Source organism: Phaseolus vulgaris, chromosome 7 (genome assembly GCF_051622355.1).
Source record: "Phaseolus vulgaris cultivar YP4 chromosome 7, ASM5162235v1, whole genome shotgun sequence".
Classification (NCBI taxonomy): Eukaryota; Viridiplantae; Streptophyta; class Magnoliopsida; order Fabales; family Fabaceae; genus Phaseolus; species Phaseolus vulgaris.
In genome coordinates this window covers 50,783,274-50,803,807 of record NC_143504.1, presented here as the reverse complement: position 1 = coordinate 50,803,807, position 20,534 = coordinate 50,783,274, and the positions used below count along the sequence as shown (strand labels likewise).

The window sequence follows — 20,534 nt, the reverse complement described above, 5'->3', positions numbered from 1 at the left end:
AGCGTCTCTTATTTCCTTCTCCGTAAAGCTGGCTATCAAACTCAGATTCTCTTCAGCCGAAAGGGACTTGAACTCCACCGCATCAAGTCTTACTCCAAGATCTCTCGTTGCCTTGAATCTATTCTCAAAGAGCTTCTTTGCTTCAAAGCGTACAGTACTAGGTTCCTCGCACCATTGGCCCCCAACCTCGACACCCTTTACTTCGTTTCTGAGTCCTCTCCATCTCAAAGTCGAATGATAGAACCTGGTACATAAGTCACCATTCTTGAGCCATCTTGCCCTAGCTTTTTGGCATATTAGGGAGTCCAACTTTTTATCGATTTCCTTCATGCGTATTACCAGTTCCCACCTTCTCACCCTTTCCACTGCCGTAAGGGTTCTATTTCAGTCTTTACAATCAAGATCTTCAATTTCTTGTAAAATCCTCCTCTTACTTGTATTAATGTTGCCAAACACATCCATGTTCCATACTTTTAGATCCTCCTTCAGACACTTCAGCTTCTCTTTAAACCTTACTAAAGCATTCCCCTGAACAGAGTAGGAGTTCCAATTATTCTTCACCATCTCACTGAAGCCCCTCTCTGTAAGCCAGGCATCAATGGTTCGAAAGGGCCTCGGGCCCCAATCTTTATCCATCGACTTCACCACTATAGCACAATGATCAGAAACTTCCATGGGTTGCACATACTGTTTGCACATGGGCCATTTGTCCATCCACTCCAAAGAAACAAGCACTTTGTCAAGTCTGCTCTTTGCCGACCCATTAGATTTAAACCATGTAAATTTTTTCCCCACAATAAGAAGATCAAGAAGGAGGTTAGAATCAATGAACGTATTAAAACCTCTAATCTCGCTTGAGTGATCATCCCTGCCCTGACTTCCTTTCCTTTCACTACAACTTCTTATGGCATTAAAATCCCCACAGAAGCACCATACCGTAACCTGTGAGTTAGCTTTGATATTAGACAATTTCGTCCAGAGCATCTTTTTGTCGTTCAAATTGCAGTTGGCGTAAACATTTACCACTGCGCAAGTGATCTTGAATTTGAGGTAATTACCAAAAACTACTATGAAACCCTTCCCCATCAAGTGACTCATGTAATTGAAAGCTTCTTTATACCACATCGACAACAAGCTTCCACTACCATTAACACCTTCATAATGTAGCCATCCAATTTTGTTGTCCCCCCACACGGAATAACACTTAGCATCTGATAGCACCTTAGCTTTCGTTTCTTGTATACATACAAATTTCGCTCCCTCACACGCTATAATTTGCCTCATGTACCTAGCTTTGGTACTTCCCCTCAACCCTCTAATATTCAGATTCACAATTATCATGGGATACTTTCCTCAATACCCTCCTTATGACAGTTCCGGACCTCCACGTCTCTTGCTTCCATACTTCCATATTCTTTTATTACCTCCTCTTCATCCTCTCGACAAGCCAGCCCACACTTTTTTCTAATCTCCCATAGATTGGGTGGTTCCTCCATGACACACGGATATTGCCTACGAAGATTGCAATTGTGAATATCTTTATCGGAAATAGAAACCAAAGATATTTCGATTCTATTGCTAGACGATGATACCGCCTGGTTACGTCTCCCCTTCATCCTTGACGACCGTCTCGGTTGGGAGAAAGGGTCACCCAATTCTGCGAGTTCTTTCTTCTTCCTCCTTCGTGGTGGAGAAAAAGTCTTGCTTCTCACCTTTGCCCCGTCGTTTCCTACAAGATTAGGTAAGAGCAGCGTACCTGGCAACTTGCCTCCTACCTCTCCACCACCTTTACCATCTTCATTCTCACACTGCACCCCGTTAGTCTCCCTTGACCAGGATAACGAACCACTCAATGGCTCACGGTCCCCTGGGATTCTGCCTTCTGAAAATGACATATGTTCACCTTTGCTACCACCCATTCTCGTTCCTCCTATGGGGCTTCCACGCGGCATGTGGGTGGTATTAGAAAGATCCCTTTGTCGAGAATCCTCTTCCATTGCCCTGGCCACAGACCCACCATCTTCCACTACTTTCTGGGCTACGAAAGAGGGCCATCCCTCTGCTACACGGGCCTCCACTTCCTCAAGGCCCAACACCCCATGATTTTCATTTGGTTTGATATTACACTCCATGTCCACAACCACTTTTGCCAAGTCAGCTTGTTCAGAAGACCTTAAAAAAGCTGCATCACCCCCAAAATCAGAATCAGGGGACAAGTCAACTCCTCCCAATCCCTTATGCCCCTTACTTTCCGCTTTCGTTATTGCTTTTTTTGCGTTCCACTGTCCTCCAGTACTTTCCGACAGAGAGCCCGTAGATAGCAATTTTGTCCTATGTGAACATTGTTCATCTTCTTCCTTTCTCTCTTCCCCTTCCTCCTCCACTTTTGAACGACTAACCTCCGCATCCCAGGGCCTATTCTCCTCCTCACTGTTGATCACAGAGAAATCTGTTTCTTCTATGTAGGTTTCTGTGGATGACACGCTGTCAGAAGAATCATAGGAGGGATGATTATCCTTATTCATATCTTCATAGAGCTCCGGGGGTTCCTCCTCTATAAGAATGTTGCATGGATGGTTATTGACCCGCACACATTTCACCATCTTAGCACTCCCAAGTTTTAGGATACGTACTTGTAAGCGAGCATATTCTAAGATTTCCCATGACACGGTAGAATCATCGACAGCCTTAAGCGTAGCTGAGGGGGCCATAATTCCTATTACTTTAGTGAAACAATCCCTGCTCCAGAAAGAGAACGGCAGCCCGTAGCACCTCACCCACATTGTCTTATGGCTTGGGCCAATGTCATTCGACCAAGGTTTAAAACTGACGAAGACTCTATCAGCCCATTCCTTATTAAGCTTTATAATGTCCTCCATGTTCTCCCCTGCACTTGGAGTAAGCAAGACTAAGTTGTCCCCCAAAAGCCTCACTTTAACCATGTTCATACCCCCTTTCACTAACTCCTCCCCTAGCCGGTCCACATCCATGTCTTCTCGAAGCTTCCCCACAACACTTGTTTCCATCCATGGCATGGTAAGTTGTTGCACTTTGATACTCAGACCTTTCCACTGTTCTTGGGAGTCAGCTGTTACAATTTCAGCGTAGGACCTGTTTCCACTCTTCTCCACCCACTTCTCTGCCCTTCTCTGTTCCCGATTAAGCTCATTATCCTGCTGATTTTGCTTCCCTGTTTCGTCCTTCCTCTCCCTGTTTGTTTCTCGCGAGACCCTCTGCTCCATCCTTCTTGGTTCATATTGTTGTTTACGGTATTTTGGTACATTCACAAAGAGCTTCCGATCCCCTACATATAGCTGGTCCAGATCCCTCTCCAAACAACCCACATTTCTCACACCAAAGAACCTCACAAACCCAAACCTCCTCCCCCATTTATTTAGTCTTCGTGAGATAAAGACTTCTTTCACTCTTGCCCACTTTTGGAACACCTTGAGCATATCTAGCTCCCCGTAATGGCTTGGGAAATTCGAGAAGAAGAAAGTTGTACAATCATTTGCACCTCCATGGTCTCCATGCCTGTCTGAGCATCCTCTGTTTCCATCATTCCTCCAGCTCTGCCCTCCGTTTCCGCCGTTTCTCCAGCCCTCCCCTCCTTTCATGATAGAAATATATTGGCAAAACAGGTGTTGTCTTAATATAAAGTTAATACATTTATTTTATTAAATCGATATCGAATACTGATACTTAGAACACTTGACCTTATACCCTTAGGAGTATATTATAGTAGTAGCCACTTTTGATGAAACCTTCAAAACTTCACCTTGTTCAAAGGTACTGTATATATAGTTTAATTTGTTAATTATGTATACTTTGATTATTCCCTTTCATATTCTAATTTGAGTTTATTCTGTTTCGGTTTAATTTCAGCTATGATAAGAAAAATATTATTTATTAAATAACCAAAATAAATAACGTTCCTGCCAAGTTTCCTTGCCCTCTATTAAAAGGACATCACGTCGCATCAGAGACTTGGAAAATACAAATTCAACATTTTCTTTTTGTAACTAAGCCCAATTTGGCACTTTCTTTCAGTAACACGATATCTATATTAACTTTCTTGGGAAATATGATAATTGTAGGTACACAGACATATCAACAACCATTGCTTTAAATTGTAATAACTTTTATATCTAATATTTCCTTTATTTTCTTTTTATATTTTATTCATCTAGAATAATGCTTGCGGGTGCACAGTTGAACATCACAGAAATTTTATAGTATATTTTCTATAAATGTTAGTCCAAAATCTATGAATACAAATTGTTATTAATATTAAGCTATGGTAAGCTATGGACATATTTTGCATACAAAGAATAAGAGAAAAACAAAGTAAAAGTAAATCTAACAAAAGTTGAAAATTTCAAATTAAGTTACTTTACTAACGGTGTGTTTGGATACTTTCACTAACGTGTGTTTGGATACTTTCACTAACGGTGCGTTTGGATTTAGGGATGTACGGCTCACGCAGACGGATGTAAGAGTGCATCTCTTGTTTGCATTAACAAATGTATGAAGGAGGAGGAATGCGAAAAGATAAAGATGAGTAGATTTTTGTACTTTGCATTATTGAAGAGAAACATTGAGAGAAAGACGCGTTTAAATAAGTACAAATTTACGTTTTTGTCCTTAATATATAATAAAAAATAATTTGAATCACTTAATTTTATTCCAAATAAATTGTGCATATCCAAAAAAAATATTTAATATATGCATCATAAAAAAATATTAAATATATTTTTTAATAAAATAAAAATACCTATTACCTAAAAATATAAATATATTTATATATTTATAATTAAAAAAGTATTATTAATATTAATAATATAAATATTAAAATAATAATAATAATATTTCATATTAATTTATAAAATAATAATAAAATTATAACTAATAATTTTAAGATTTTTCATGGTGCCTAATCGATTATGCATGAAAAAACACATAAGACTTAATCGATTATGTCCTAAAAAATAGTTGATAATCGATTAAGCATACAAAATAATCGATTAGCCTCTATTTTCTCTATTTTTAGAAGGATAATCAATTATGTGATGTGTGCTAAAATAAGCATAAACGATTATGCTATTCAGATATTCAACATAATCGATTAGGTTTTTTTTTAAGGGAAGGCATAATTGATTATACTCTTAAAAAAAATGTGGGTAATCGATTATATTGTTTTTTTAAGATAAAGCATAATCGAGTATGTTCATATTTTTTCCACATTTTCCAATTTTTGTTTTTTATGATTTTTCTTTTAATTTTTTAGGTGTTTTTTTTTCTAATTTAATATTTTATTTGTATTTTATTTTTAAAAATATTAAAAAAAATGTTTTTTTTCTTATTAATTAGAATTAATAAAATACATTATTTGAAATTATAGACTATTCTTTTAGTAATTTTATTTATATTATATTATTTAGAATTCAATTATATATTATAGTAATTTAGATTTTAATTTATTAATAAGAATAGAAAATCCATTTAAGTATTTAAATTCTAAAATTATAAATAATAGAATTCAATTATAATAATTTATACTTTGATTTATTAATGAGAATACAAAATCTATTTAAATATCTAAATTTTAAAAATATAAATAATAGACTTCAATTATAGTAATTCAAATTTGATTTTATTAATGAGAATATTTAAATTCTATAAATAAAAATAATAATATAATTATTTTATTAATGTAATTATTAATATTTTGTTTTATTAATGAATATCCATTTTAATATTGAAAAATTAACATAATTATATATTTTTTATATTACACTATTGAATTGAGATAGTGATTTAAATTAAAAATATTTATTGAATTACTTTTTATGAATCTTTTATTAATGAGAATTCATTTTAATGATTCAAATTAATTAATATTTTTATTTTTTTCTTATATATATATAAAGATAAATTTATAATCTTACAATTTATACCTTTAAAAATAATTTAAAATATCATTACCATCATCATATTACTTGCATATTTCAAAAAAAAAATCTTTCAACTCCAATCTAATATACTCTAATCCAAACATACTCAATTTTCTTCATACTCTCTTCTCAGATCATCACACTACCACTTTCTCACACCCTCCACTTTCCACTTCCCAATCCAAACAGCATAAAAAAAGTTATTAAATAAAAATTAATTTTAAAATTAAAAAATAATTAATTATTACATTTATTGAATTAAAATAAAAAAACATTATTAACATTTAAAGTATTTTTTATTATTAATAAAAAAATTATAAACAATTTTTTTAAATTAGTATATAATATTAGTTATCAAAATTTTAGTTATAAATTATTTTAATTCTAACTAATCATTATAAAAAATAATTTAAAATTTAAAATAGTTAGTAATTAAAATTTTAATAACTAATATTAAATATAAATTAAAAATTAATTTATAAATTTATAAATTTTTATTAATAATAAAAATTACTTTAATGTGAATAATTTTTTAATTTGTAAAATAATATTTAAATTAATTAAATAATAATTAATTAATTTTTAAATTTTAAATTTAATTACTATATAATACAAAAATTTAGTGTTTGTTTGTTTTATCTGATATAAGTAACCGGAGAAGATGCAAATTCTGAGTTGATTTGATAGAATTTGCTTTTAGAGGAAAGTTTGTCAGTCTCTGTCTTGCTGAACTATGAATGTTGAACACTTGTATTGTAATGATTTAGAATTAAAATAAAATTGTGGCATTTCTAAGTCAAAATAATACTAATAACTGCTAAATATATTTTTATCTATTAAATAGTATGTAAGTTGGATTTTCATTCTCGTGTAAATTGAAAAAAAAAAATTACTTGTTTCATTCAAATTAATGTTGTGAATTTTCAATAAAATACTAAACTTCTATTTCAATTTATCTCCTAACAAATATTATTGTCTTGAAATAGTTAATAATATAATTTTAAGGATTTGGTTCCCTTAAATGATATACTCAAAAAACATTATGAAATACTTAATAATATATTCATAAATATTAAAAAAATTAGGAATATTTTAGTACAAAGGGAACATTATCATTGACTTATAATAATTATTTTTCTTTACGTATATTCTTTCATACTTATTTCAAATGTTGAATAAAGTATGTTTAACATTCAATTTCATTAAATTAGTAATTTACATAATATAGAGATTCAGCTATATCTAATATTAGTTTATTGTCTACTAAAGTTACGCTTTGGTTATTTGGATTAGTAAAACCATGGAGAAATATATAAATAAAAAGAAATATAAAGGATAAAATTAAAGAGAGAAAAAATATTATTTAAGTAGATAAAAGGAGAAGGAATAGAAAAGAAAACTTTTCTTTGCTTGATGGGGTTAATGCAAAATAATTTTATATGAATTAAAAAATAAATATAACTTTATTATTTTAATTCATTATAAAAGAGACTTCCCTCTTATTTCATTCCAATTCCAAATTGAGAGAATGCATTTTCTAATAGCACATTAAAATCTAGTGCTTCTATCTTATTTTCTTCTTTTTCATTTCTCTCTACTTCATTTCTACACAACCAAACAAAGATAATGTCAGTCCTAAAATAGGTATACATCATTCTCATTTTTCTTTCTCTTAAATTTTGAAGTTCTTTTTTAAACTAACTATGCATGCCTTTTGGTAATTGACATATTATAAATATATAATCATAATTGAATTGGTTATACGCATTTATTTTATAAATTGAATATTTTTATTAACATTTTTAAATTTTACTTTTAGTTAAAAATGTTCATATATCAGCCGATATACCATTTTCTCCCTCAAATCTCAGAAAGTCCAATAAAAATCATTGACAGGAAATGGAATCAGTGTCGGTAACATAATGAATTAGAGCAGCAAATATTTACAGCACATCATAACCGTTCAATAAGATCGAATGATTCAGAATTTAAATGTGTACTTTAAGTCCAATCTATCGAAATAAAACATGACTCATGCGATCTTCATCCAATGAATGCAGGAAACCAAATCCCACAAACTCTGATGTGTTTGTAATGCGGAACGTGGGCAGACCAATCCTATATAGTAGACAAGATAATGTCCCTATTACTCTCTAACACACTCCGTATGGAACTCGATAAAGAAGGAATATAAGCAGAGCAATATACAGAATGCTACTCACATTATTTAGTGGATCTTGAATGAATTTCACTAAATACACGTCCAAAAAAGTGTGTAAGTAATTGTTAAGATCTCTCAATGTGATAATTGAGTTGCAGGAAGGGCTGAGTATCCAGTGTATATCGCGCCAATTACATTTAAAATAACAAACATGTCAGTTTCCCACTAGCAATTTAGAAACTAAATAGCCCATGTCATGATACGTACAAAATACGAACATGAGTCTTTTCTTATTTGAAAAATACTAATGTAAACAATGCATGTTGTTACCAATTAAGAAATACAGAAAATTCAAAATAGAAACTATGAAAAGACCAAACCTAGTCACATGGTCCCAGCAAGGAGGTCCCTGCAATGTAAATGAACATATGTTACTTAATCATGAAGTTATATGAGTTAAGGAAAAAACTAGATCCTAGATGGAAATATTAAGACAAATAGAATAGGAGGCTTACATCAACTTCAATTGTCCGAGTTGATAGTCGAAAGAAGTGATTGCCAGATGTCCTAAGCCTGTTTTCTTGATTAAACAGGACAAAACAGCTTGTCATATGTACTTGTCTGGCAATAAAAGCCATTTGAAATTATATAAGCCATTACATGTTCAAAGCACCACTTCCCCAAATTAACAACAAAAGAAGTAGATAAATAATTTGAAGCCGGTAAATCACAAATTCTGAGACTTCACAAACGTGATTTTCTTGAAGGAAAAATATCTCTTTGAGAATGGACGTTGTGATGCTGAAAACAAACAAATGCACGCATCTAGGACTTCCTGGATCTCTAATCTTTTGAGACTCTAATGATTAAACCAGTTGGAGTCTGGTCAGTTCTGAGATGCCCTGAACCAATCAAATCACGAAGATGAAATCTCACATCAAGTGGAGACATTCGAAGACGCTTCTTTTCCAAAGAGGCCAACATCATCTCCTTATATCTGCGACGGCTAAGAAGAGAGATAATTTCCTTTCTTCCCTGAACAACGAAGTAAAAACAATTTCATTTCGCTGAACATGTTTACTAATGATCAAAATATAAAATTATTAAACTTTCAAGACCCATTTGGTGGTCAAATTAAAAGATAGGATACAAAGCAAGATAAACATTAATTCTATCCAATGATTTGTGCACACGATGATAAAAGTCGAATAACAATAATAGGTTATATTAGTGATGCTGGTAACAATGGTTAAAACTATGATGATAATGACAACAATAGTTATAACAAGATGGTAATAACAGTAATGGTGGTGGTGATGACAGTGATAATAATGACAATAGTGATGATGGTAGTTAATAAAATGATGGTGGCAGTGACAATAATAGCAGCAATAAAGCCGATGATTGTTGTAACAATGATGCCAGTAATAACAATAATAAAAACAAAAGTGGTGTCACAAATAATGGTTGCTTACGATGAAGATGGTGATAATGGTAGAGCCATGCTAATGGTGGTTGCTATGATATAGTAGAGACGATGATAAAAACAACAAAGCTCATGAGAGTGATGGTGGCAACAACAGGAAACAGTAATGGGATGACACAGACAATAATGACAAAGTTGATGACGATGATAATGGTTGTAATTGAGGTAAGGTGGTGAAAGAATAGGAGGGAGGTCGATTATCCTATCTTGTTGCCCTCATAATAAGAAATATATTTCACTAATAAGCTATAATAGACAATAGAATAAGAATATCATGGTATACCAAACCTTTGATTACAACAAGATAAGGATGGTTATTCTATCATATCCTGACCAGCAAATGAACCCTCAAGGTTTTGGACATCTATTGTTTTATTAAAGATGAAATATTTGCAGTTCCAAAGGACTAACCAAATTATACCCCAACCCAAAGAAATGACTCAATCCACACAAAATTAAACCCTCAACTGGACATCCCTTGTTTTTTTAAGATGAACTATCCGCAGTTCCAGCGGACTACCCAAATCATACTTGAAGCCAAAGAAATGACTCAATCCACACCAAATTATCCCACAACTGCTCTAGAATTTATATATCAGGCAATAGACTTCAAAGATGGACTTGGCCATGCCTACAACGGAGCTTAACACTGTCAGTTTCAAATGACTACCCAAATAATACCGCAACCCAAAAGAAATAACTCAATCTAGAGTAAATATCTCTCATGCAATAAACTCCAAAGATGGACTTAGCCATGCCTAAAACGGTGCTTAACAGGAGTTCAGCCTAACAGACGTCTCTACTCTAACGCAATCTATGGATAGACATTTATTTGATTACCTTTCCAATGTATATTGTCCTACGAAAATTGGAGTTTAGTGGGAAGGGAAGTCAGCCTAGAGGGAGGCCAGGTCCTATCCGGGTATGTCGTGAGGTTTAGTTAGCAATGATACAATGTATCTAATACAGTATGTGTCTTCCAGTCAAGTGTGATATATGCTAAATATCACATTATACCTCCACTGCACTTAAAAGTTCATAAAAAGTTACACAAAGCCGTTAACTTGCTGTTTGGTATACGTTCTAACTTGCCAAGCCATATGTAAGCCTTCACCGCAGAACACAGCCCTCAAATTTCATGTAGTGGATTAACCTCAAATAGCAGTAATAGCTGAGCTGAAGTACCCATATTATGCACCCAGTCAAACACGAACATACATTACATAATATTTAAAGCATCCAAGCAAATGCACATGGCAAACATTAAATGCTCATACCTGAACAAGACCCTTGAGAAGTGAGCCAATGTTTGGAATTGCAAACCAATACATGTTTGGATCAATAAGTTGCCTAGTCTGAAAAGAGTGCAGCAGAATTATTAATATTATACACAAATACTAAACCAAAAAATTGTATATTAAGTGACATTTGGAAGAAGTTTTACAGAGCCTATCTTCTTGTAAGCACACAAGATGAAAATGGAGAGTATTTGGTTATGCTTATAAATATCAAGAAAAGCACTGAAATATTACCTTTCCAGTGTAACACGAGGGTCTATATACAACCTTGGTCATAAAATACTATACTAGAATTATGGGTATCAAATGAAGTCCAATTACAATTTATAAAGAAACTAAGGATATCTTGATTAATCAATCCTAATAACGAGAAAGGAAGGAAGAAATACACACGTTAAGAAGAAGTTTCACATGTAACAACACTTGTGACAGTGGTTTATAACCTTCAACAGGCCTTTTTCAGCTTATCTTCACGATGAAGTTGATCAAAATAAGCTTGTTAAATTAAGCATTTATAACATAATCTATCGTGTTCAGCTCTTACTATATACATGTTTTTATCAAGTTGTTTTCCCAGAGACACCCAATTCATACAGGCATTGTAGATAAAATCAGATAATAGAGGGGATAATTAGCACAAAACTACACGAGAATCACATAAATAATCATATAATCAGGAAAATTATGTCGATAAAAATTACTCATAGTTGTATACAATCAAAATTAGTAGGATAAGCATAATTTGTTTAATATAAGGGATGATTATTATGCTTTTCAGATATTAAAGCTTAAGATATAGAAAGGTTACAAGATTCTCAATGTATCTACGAATGCTTGGAAATAAGAAAATTCAATGATATCTAACTAAATAAAAAATTCAAGTAGGAAAAGGGCTAGGGTTTAAGAATGTACAATAAAGATGAAACAGGTAGCTGAGAAGTGAGTACAAGGGTACAATCTTCTTTTCATGTCCTTATGAAAGATAATATGAAAAATAAATAAGCATATTATTAGGCAAAAGTAGTTGCATAGATTGGATTAAAACAAGTTTTTAGAGTGAAAATAGATGAGAAATAAAGTAGAAATTAAAAGTATTTGGCTGAATAGAAATAACGAATAGATGAGACCCCCCCTCTTAAAATCTCAAATGTGAAAATCCAGAAGAAAAAACTCCAAGCATCCATATTTTATTTTTTCATAAGGTATAAAAAAGACAATATTATTAATTTACAAAATATCAAAATACTGTGATTGCCTCTTTTCGTTGTCATTAAAAGAGTTCGTGTTCTGTTTATAAACATTAACATTTTGTGATGATTATTATAACCATAAAAAGGCCTGAATATTAACAAATTGAGCAATGCTTTGTACTCCACTTTACTCACAAGGACGCCAGCATTAATTAGAACGGAGATGTGACTGTCCTTCACCTTTCCCCCAAGTGACAAGAGTGAGCACTGCATCAAAAAAACCATCCTCAGCACAGAAACCCATTTAGTAAATATCCTGGGATAATATGAATATTGACCAACCTGTTTGGTTTTAAATCAAAGTATCAAACTATAAGATTAAAGCTGGTAAAAAGGAATAATATGTTCCAATACTAGAATTTAATATTTATCACTATAAATGTGGGTGTGCCAGGTTCTCAAATTATGCATTTGTATTCTTCCAAAAGAAGGGCATTTTGCCAGATTATAAACTTCTAAAAATGTTGAGTAGACAGTTAAATAGAAGAAGTTGAAAGGATTAAACAAAATATGCTGATTTGAGTATTTCACTCACAAGCTCCTGATGTTCAATGCCAGTTTCTAGCTTTGAATCTAGAACATGAGTCTTCAACCACCCAAAAACTTCATACTCTACTTTCTTTCCTTCCAATCTTTTCACAGCACGATCTATCTATGCATGAATAGTTAGACAAGATAAAGACATCAGTTCATCAACAATCAAGCATAACTCAGTCAGTAGATACACCATTGTAGTTGATAAAAAAAAGCACCAACGAAATTTAATTCTTTTTACTAAAAAGGGAAAAAAAGAAATTCCAGAATAAGGAAAAGTCTCATACTATAGGACAGTTTGTCATTATGGCCAAACAAAACATCCCTGAGACTGAAGTACACACTATATACAAAGAAGGATTAGTTTACACTTTACACGAATGTAAGTTAAAACCACACTTCATTATTAAATATCATTTTATTGGATAGTTTGTCCCAAAACCTATTGCTAATGCCATATATGCTTTTCAAATAAATAAAAATAAGCACACACGCTATATTTAATCAAGAAATATGTATAATTCAACAATAGGATAGATAAAAACCACACTCTTAATACAAAGTTTTTGAATGACATAAAAGTGCCAAGTCTCGCACTAGTGTAAACTGGGGGAGAGGGTTTCAAACAGGAAACCAACCTGGTTCAGGTAGTCATCCAAAAACATTACGGCATGATCGTCCTGTCCAGTATTTAATTTGAAAAGACGCAGAACTTTGTCCCTCCTGAGAGACTGCACCACAAATAAACTAATCAGTATTATCACATTAATCCAACATAAATCCATCACACAAATTAGCAATAACGTAAGAGAGGAGAAAACAGTATTGAGTAGTAGCGAATTACATTTACCAAACTAAGTCTAAATTCCTCAACAAACAGACCTCTAATTCCCTATCCACTTGCGTTCTGTCCTTCACACTGCTATACAATTGCGACTTCAATATAAAAGGCTCAACCGAACCCTGGAAACAAGCATCACCACACCACTATTAAAAACCGAATTGAATAACTATTTCATCAAACATACGGAAAATGCAATTAAAATTAAATTCCGAGCTCGCATATGGTTAACGGTAACCTAACCTTGTTAATGAGGGGAAACTGAGCTCGCATGATTCGAAGCGCAACCAACGTATCGGTGAATGAAAGATCGTCCTCTGCAAATTGCGGCGCAGATTAGTCTAATCTACAAAGAGCTTCAAAAAGCTTAACATATAGAAGAGGATTGCGTTGCGTACCGAGAGAGAAGGTGTTTCCGGCATCGGAATCTTCATCTCGTCGGCGCTTCGTCCCTTTCGATGAAGATTCTGGAAAGTTCTCCATGGACTGCGCGGTGCTTACCAGTTCCAACTTCCTTCACCGTTCCTAATCGGTTTCAAATTGATTTTAAACAAATATATTAAAGACACGCTATATTAATAATTTAATTTTCTAACATTTTTTTATTTTTCGGATGTACTGTATGTTATTTAATTAATTTCCAACATCTAATTTTCAAACCTTATAAATAAAAATACTGAAATATTAATAGAACCAAAAAATTTCACCCTTACTTGAAAAATGCAATCAGAATATGAAGAAATTCACTAAAATGAATAAACTCAAATTTAAGTGTATAACTGTCTTTAATAAATTTGACTGTTCATTGTAATTTTATTCTTCTAAAACTATTTTCTTCTTCCTTTGTCCTAACCATTACAAAGTTTGGCATCATGAACATAATACTAATATTTTTTATTGTGAAGAATTTTGTTCCCACCACTAACATAGAACTATTCCTAAATTTTCCTTGACCAAATAAATTGTTTAAACTCATTGAAAAATGTGAACTCACCACCTTCCCCTGTTATTTATCTCATGCAGTCAAACCATGTTACATGCAACTGCTTTACAACTTCAATCATCATCAAACTGTTTAGTAACCAAGTTAAGTGAAGTTTGAACTCCATGTTAAATAAAAATAGATAAAAAACTAATTTATAACAAAAAAAAAATACACAGACATATTACTTTAATAGAGTTAAATATATTAATTATTCCCACTTAAAAATAATCAAACAACTTGTTCGAATTATTATTAAACTCAGAAATACCTTTTTCTAAGAAAACCAGTCACAAAGGAAAATGGGTCATGAATAATTCTTGACCAATATTTTTTTAATTAAGTAATGTTCAAATCTCAAATAATAATAATAGGTTATATTTTAAAAGAAAAATTGAAAGATGAAAGGTTAAAAAATTTAGAAGTGATAAACTCATGGTTGCATGTTCCTCCTCCACTACTCCCAATCTTTTTATCGACCAATAGTAATGAAGCAATAATTAACACGTAAACATTTGCAGAGGCTAAGGCTTGGGATTGGATCTCAAAATCTCTCGAATCTGTCATTGTGTATCACTTACGAAAATAAAAGTCGAAATTTTGATTAATAAAAAGACATGTACGACATTAAGATATTGCATTGTTCGTTGTGCGATGCCCCAGTTTAACGCAACCTCTCTGAAGTGAAGAGACGCGGAGTCTGAGGTGCAAAATGCTATCTTTTTGTGATTTTCCCTTTTCTGTGATTGTTTTCTCTCCTCAGATCCATACCCTTTTTCTGAATTGCCTCCGACATTCACAAATTGCTAACTTTTTCATCTCTCTGCATCTGTCACCTCACTCGCAACTCTTTTCACGAGATGGGTCAGTGAGAGTTGGCAGCTTGTCGGTGATGCCAAGTCATATGCATGCCCATATCTAGTGCTTGTGCGTCTTTTTGCCTTAGATTTTGCTTTTCTCGTCTGGAATATGTTAACTTATTCTCTTGTTATCATTAATGGGGGCTCTTATTTGTAGTTTTTTAATGTTTGATTTAAAAATCTGCATAGAATTTAGAAAAAATGATTGAGTATGCGTAATTTGATAAACAGTGATGTATACTTTCTGAGGGATTGTGCTTCTGGTGATTTTGGTTCAGTTTTTCAGTCATTATGGTTGTAAGTGATTGCTGTTTCATTGGTTTCAATTTCTACTTTCTGTGCAGTTATTGATTCGTGGCTCTAGTTGCACCAACTAGGTGCTTTGTGGAACTGAGTTGATACCGTTGAATCGCTGATTGCGGTGAGATAATTATGGGATATTGTTATTTGATTGAAATTGAATAGTTATTTTGGCTCGTATATTGTCTATTTTTTATCAGCAAGTTGAAGTTGAACCCATGGTGTATTGTTATGCAGTGACAAGAATGGGCAGAGGGAGAGCAGAGGGGAAACCGAGAAAGCGGTTGGTCATAACTGTGATAGTTTTAATGATTGTGGGGGCTTCATTTTTCCTGTATTCTAGGAATAAGGGTTCATCTTCTATTGAGTACGGTAGCAAATCTTTGACATTTGGAGAAGATGACAGTGATGTACCGAAGACCATTCCAGTGAGTTCTCTTGTATGTTAGAGTCTAGTTTGAGGATGCAAGTTATTTTACTCTTGTGTTCAATTTTTTCAGGTCTGTGATGATCATCTCTCAGAGCTAATTCCGTGTTTAGACAGAAATTTCATATACCAAACAAGGTTGAAGCTTGATCTGACTTTGATGGAGCACTACGAGCGACACTGCCCGATGCCTGAGAGGCGCTATAATTGTTTGATTCCCCCTCCTCCAGGGTACAAGGTGTCGCTCTTTTCCCCAGCATTGTTTCTCTTAGATATAACTAAGAAAGTTAAATAAATTCGGAAATTTTCTGTGCTTACAGCTTTGAGTGTCTTATGCTGTTCTTGATAATAGATTCCAATCAAGTGGCCCAAAAGTAGAGATCAGGTATGGAGAGCAAATATACCTCATACTCATCTTGCAACTGAGAAATCTGACCAGAGATGGATGGTAGTAAAAGGTGAAAAAATAGTGTTTCCTGGTGGAGGAACTCACTTCCATTCCGGTGCTGACAAATATATTGCATCAATTTCCAATGTAAGCTAGTTACTGTCTGGGCTGGCATAGAACTAAAATAATCACCAAAACATAAAAGTTTTACATGACTGGAAAAAGTTATAACTTAGTATCTGTGATTGATATTTACAGATGCTTAACTTTCCAAACAATATCATAAATAATGAAGGAAGACTTCGCAATGTTTTTGATGTTGGCTGTGGTGTTGCAAGCTTTGGAGGATATCTTCTTTCTTCTGATGTAATAACAATGTCATTAGCACCAAATGATGTTCATGAAAACCAAATACAGTTTGCTTTAGAAAGAGGAATTCCGGCATATCTTGGTGTCTTGGGGACATTAAGACTCCCTTACCCTAGTAGATCTTTTGAACTTGCCCATTGTTCTCGCTGTAGAATTGACTGGCTTCAAAGAGATGGCATACTTCTTCTTGAGCTAGATAGGTTACTCAGGCCAGGAGGCTACTTTGCGTACTCATCTCCTGAAGCCTATGCTAAGGATGAAGAGGATCGAAGAATATGGAAACAAATGAGTGCTCTTGTAGAGCTGATGTGTTGGAAAATTGCTGCTAAGAAGAACCAGACTGTCATATGGGTGAAGCCTCTTACAAATGACTGCTACTTAAGAAGAGAGCCTGATACTCACCCTCCCCTCTGCAGTCCTGATGATGATCCTGATGCTGTTTGGGGAGTTAAAATGAAATCTTGCATCACACGTTACTCTGATCGTGAGTGATATCTTCTCCATTTCATTTAGTGATTTAGTCTATTCTTTAATCTCAAGACCATGAAATAAACTGATAATAAGAATATTCCTAGAGTATAGACCTTTAACAGTTCAAAAAAATTTGACTATGAATAATAAAAGATGAAACAAAGTAGTGGTTGAGGGGCGGCTGTCTTGTGAATATGGATATCCAGTAGTTGATTTGGTAAATCAGATAGCTTTTGCTATTCTAGATAGGTCCATGTTCTTTCTGATTACATTATATTTGACACAAGTTACTCAACTCATTTTTCTGCATATATTAATGTTGCATGATTTTGTTCTTTTCCATCAGCAATTTGTGGTATTATTATTTATTGACTCTTTTATCATAAGTTGAAAAGTCAATTACCATATATTCTGCTGGTCTATGCAGAGATGCACAGAGCAAGAGGATCTGGTTTGGCTCCTTGGCCAGCTCGATTGGTCACTCCACCTCCTCGTCTTGCTGACTTCAACTATTCTACTGAAATGTTTGAAAAGGACATGGTAATTTAAATATATCCTGTTTTACACTTTTACTGTCTTCAAATACTTAAGAACCTCTCTATTTCTGTCCAAAGGAAGACAATATAAATGTGACACAGTATGAATAATTCTTTAATTTTGATTTGACAAAGCACGGAATATTGGGTCACATTTATATTGTCATGGGTGCAAAATGGCTCAAAAGAAGTAATTATTCTTGAAATCAGAATTTAAAGCATGTTAGCTTCGTAGCCACATGTCTGATTACATTGTTTATAAAAACTAATTTTGTGCAGGAATATTGGCACCAAGAAGTTGCTAATTACTGGAAAATGCTAGGCAATAAAATTAAGCCTGAGACAGTTCGGAATGTGATGGACATGAATGCAAATTTGGGCTCATTTGCAGCTGCTTTGAAGGACAAAGATGTTTGGACTATGAATGTGGTGCCAGAAAATGGACCAAACACTCTCAAAATCATCTATGATAGAGGGCTGTTAGGAACAGTTCACAACTGGTATGGCTTTTATCTTTATAAAGGAAATATCTTTCTCAAGGTTAAAACAACACCAATTCCTGTTTAATCTACTGCTTCATTCTTTTCAATACTCTCTCAGACTTCGCCCTTTAATCAAGATCTTCATAGCCGACGTCACTTAATAAGACAAGACTTTGCTGTTATTTGTCAAAATGCAAGATACCCACATTGGAAGCACTACTGTGATATAGTTAAGCCACATCCTCGTTGCAGTCAGCAATATTACATTCTCTTGACCTTGTTTTGTCATCGATGTGACAGGTGTGAAGCATTTTCGACCTACCCTCGAACTTATGACTTGCTCCATGCATGGAGTATATTTTCTGATATCATTGAGAAAGAATGCAGTCCAGCAGATTTATTGATTGAGATGGATAGAATCTTGAGGCCTAAAGGTTTCATCATTGTCCATGATAAGCGGTCAGTGGTGTTGTTTATAAAGAAATTCTTGCCAGCATTGCACTGGATTTCAGTGGCCACATCTAATCTAGAGCAAGATTTAGACCAAGGCAAAGATGATGCAGTTTTGATAATTCAGAAGAAGATTTGGCTGACAAGTGAGAGCATCCGGGTTTCAGAATAGTGACATGATCACTTTGAAGTTTAAAGTCTCATCAATACACAGTCATGGAAAATTGATCTTCTAGCTCTTTTCATGTGCTGTAGGTGCTCTTTTTATATGTTATTCATATTCTCTACAGTATAGTAGAAGTGTCAGCGAAAGATCATCCAAATCATGTTGGTTCATTTTATTTAATTTAGGACACAATTAGTCACCCTTCTGTTGTGATTAAGATAATTAGATGATGAATTTGAGGAAAGATTTTGTTTTTCTAAATCAATTTGAACATATTACAGGATAATGAGGTTTTATTTGTTTATTTATTTATCCATTTTGCTGCTGCTTTGGGAAACTGCTGATCAGTTGTCTTATTAGTAGTACAGCATTTAAGATATGGAACCTTATAATTACTACTTGTTTCTATTTAATGTTTATGACAACAGTCATGCATAAAAGTAGAATAAGGAAGTAAGAAAGAATCTCAAAAGGGATGAACGAATAGAAATTCTTGTTACAAAAAATGAGAGCTAGAAAAATTACAAGAGATAAAGAAGTCAAATTATTTATAGAAATATAAAGAAAACAAAGATAATAACTAACTAAATGTAATTAGGAATAGACTAACTGAAAGTAATTAATAGGTAACACAAAAGATAATTAGTAACAAATTTCAATACAAAACATATTTTGTGACATGCATTTGGAAAGGACTACAAACTAACAATTTTGTCTGAGATATCAGAAACTTGATCTTTAAGGTGATAGGCGTCATATGAAGTCTGATTTAAGACAATTCATTTTTTGGTTCTTTCGTGTAAAACAGGATTAGTAGTTATGTCTATTACTGATTAATTATCACATAAAAGTGATAAAGTACCAAAATTTTGTAAAAGATAAATTATTCATTGAGATTTACTAGTTGTTAGAGTCATAGCTCTATATTCTCCTTCTAAAGATCATATGGATACAATAGATTCTTTCTTGCTTTTCCAAGATATCAAAACTTGTGCTAAGAAGAAGCAAAAACCAGAAGAGGACCTTGAGAATCAATACAAGAACTCCAATTGGAATATGTGTAACTTGTAACCTTCAAGTCTGATATGGTTGGAAAGAAGAGATCTTTCCCTAATGCATTTCAATGCCATAAAAGCTATTTTATAATAAATAGCAATAGGATACTCAAGTGACTGACTTAGCTTACCATATGTTTAGCCATGGTAGTCTTCTATACTTTGTAATATCTTCAAAAATAGGTACAACAAGCTTTATGAAGATCCTGATTGTGATCCATTAGTGTAAAACAAGGTTTTGAAGCCAATAAACCAATTTCTTGAAGAACATCAAAGCACACTTTTGTTAATCGAGATAAATTCCTCTAGTAGACCTTATTACTTATAAACCCAAGAAAAACAGAAGAAATGGCAAAAATGTAATATTTACCTAAGGAAAGGATTATAAAGAAGCCATGAAGAATTGGGATACATAATGTAATATCCAAAAAAAATTAGTAATATTGTCATATATGTTAATATGTTTTATAATCTTCTAATATATTTTATGGTTTGACAAATCTATGTTAGACAAGTCGTGTCTT

General features: G+C 33.2%; 3 protein-coding genes across 13 annotated transcripts; 1 reads left to right on the top strand and 2 right to left on the bottom strand.

Annotated features, from left to right (window-relative positions):
• Positions 1 to 384: 384 nt before the first annotated feature.
• Positions 385 to 1,341, bottom strand: LOC137829391 (uncharacterized). Its single transcript, XM_068636194.2, has one exon. The coding sequence runs from the start codon at positions 1,339 to 1,341 to the stop codon at positions 385 to 387; it is 957 nt and encodes a 318-aa protein (XP_068492295.2).
• A 6,502-nt stretch (positions 1,342 to 7,843) lies between these two features.
• Positions 7,844 to 14,233, bottom strand: LOC137829969 (Serine/Threonine-kinase). 5 transcript variants are annotated; one of them, XM_090304937.1, is made up of 11 exons: positions 13,923 to 14,072; positions 13,768 to 13,841; positions 13,528 to 13,646; positions 13,322 to 13,414; positions 12,685 to 12,801; positions 12,285 to 12,356; positions 10,879 to 10,956; positions 8,631 to 9,150; positions 8,496 to 8,524; positions 8,177 to 8,279; positions 7,844 to 8,072 (listed from the first exon to the last, which is right to left on the bottom strand). In XM_090304937.1, exons 4-8 carry the CDS (start codon positions 13,346 to 13,348, stop codon positions 8,959 to 8,961), a joined length of 486 nt encoding a protein of 161 aa, XP_090161063.1. In that variant the 5' UTR covers positions 13,349 to 13,414; positions 13,528 to 13,646; positions 13,768 to 13,841; positions 13,923 to 14,072; the 3' UTR covers positions 7,844 to 8,072; positions 8,177 to 8,279; positions 8,496 to 8,524; positions 8,631 to 8,958. The 5 variants fall into 5 exon arrangements, with proteins under 5 accessions (XP_090161063.1, XP_068493124.1, XP_068493123.1 ...); XM_068637023.2 differs by having other exon boundaries at positions 13,566 to 13,646; XM_068637022.1 differs by having other exon boundaries at positions 8,177 to 8,524; positions 13,566 to 13,646; positions 13,923 to 14,233.
• Positions 14,234 to 14,926: 693 nt separating this feature from the next.
• Positions 14,927 to 19,241, top strand: LOC137829968 (putative methyltransferase PMT3). Of its 7 annotated transcripts, none has more exons than XM_068637018.1 (9): positions 14,927 to 15,211; positions 15,711 to 15,787; positions 15,904 to 16,094; positions 16,167 to 16,331; positions 16,446 to 16,628; positions 16,740 to 17,334; positions 17,749 to 17,861; positions 18,137 to 18,357; positions 18,640 to 19,241. In XM_068637018.1, the coding sequence occupies exons 3-9, from the start codon at positions 15,912 to 15,914 to the stop codon at positions 18,959 to 18,961; spliced, it is 1,782 nt and encodes a 593-aa protein (XP_068493119.1). In that variant the 5' UTR covers positions 14,927 to 15,211; positions 15,711 to 15,787; positions 15,904 to 15,911; the 3' UTR covers positions 18,962 to 19,241. The 7 variants fall into 7 exon arrangements, with proteins under 7 accessions (XP_068493119.1, XP_068493122.1, XP_090160620.1 ...); XM_068637021.1 differs by having other exon boundaries at positions 18,458 to 19,241; XM_090304494.1 differs by having other exon boundaries at positions 14,966 to 15,211; positions 16,414 to 16,628.
• The last annotated feature ends 1,293 nt before the right edge of the window (positions 19,242 to 20,534 follow it).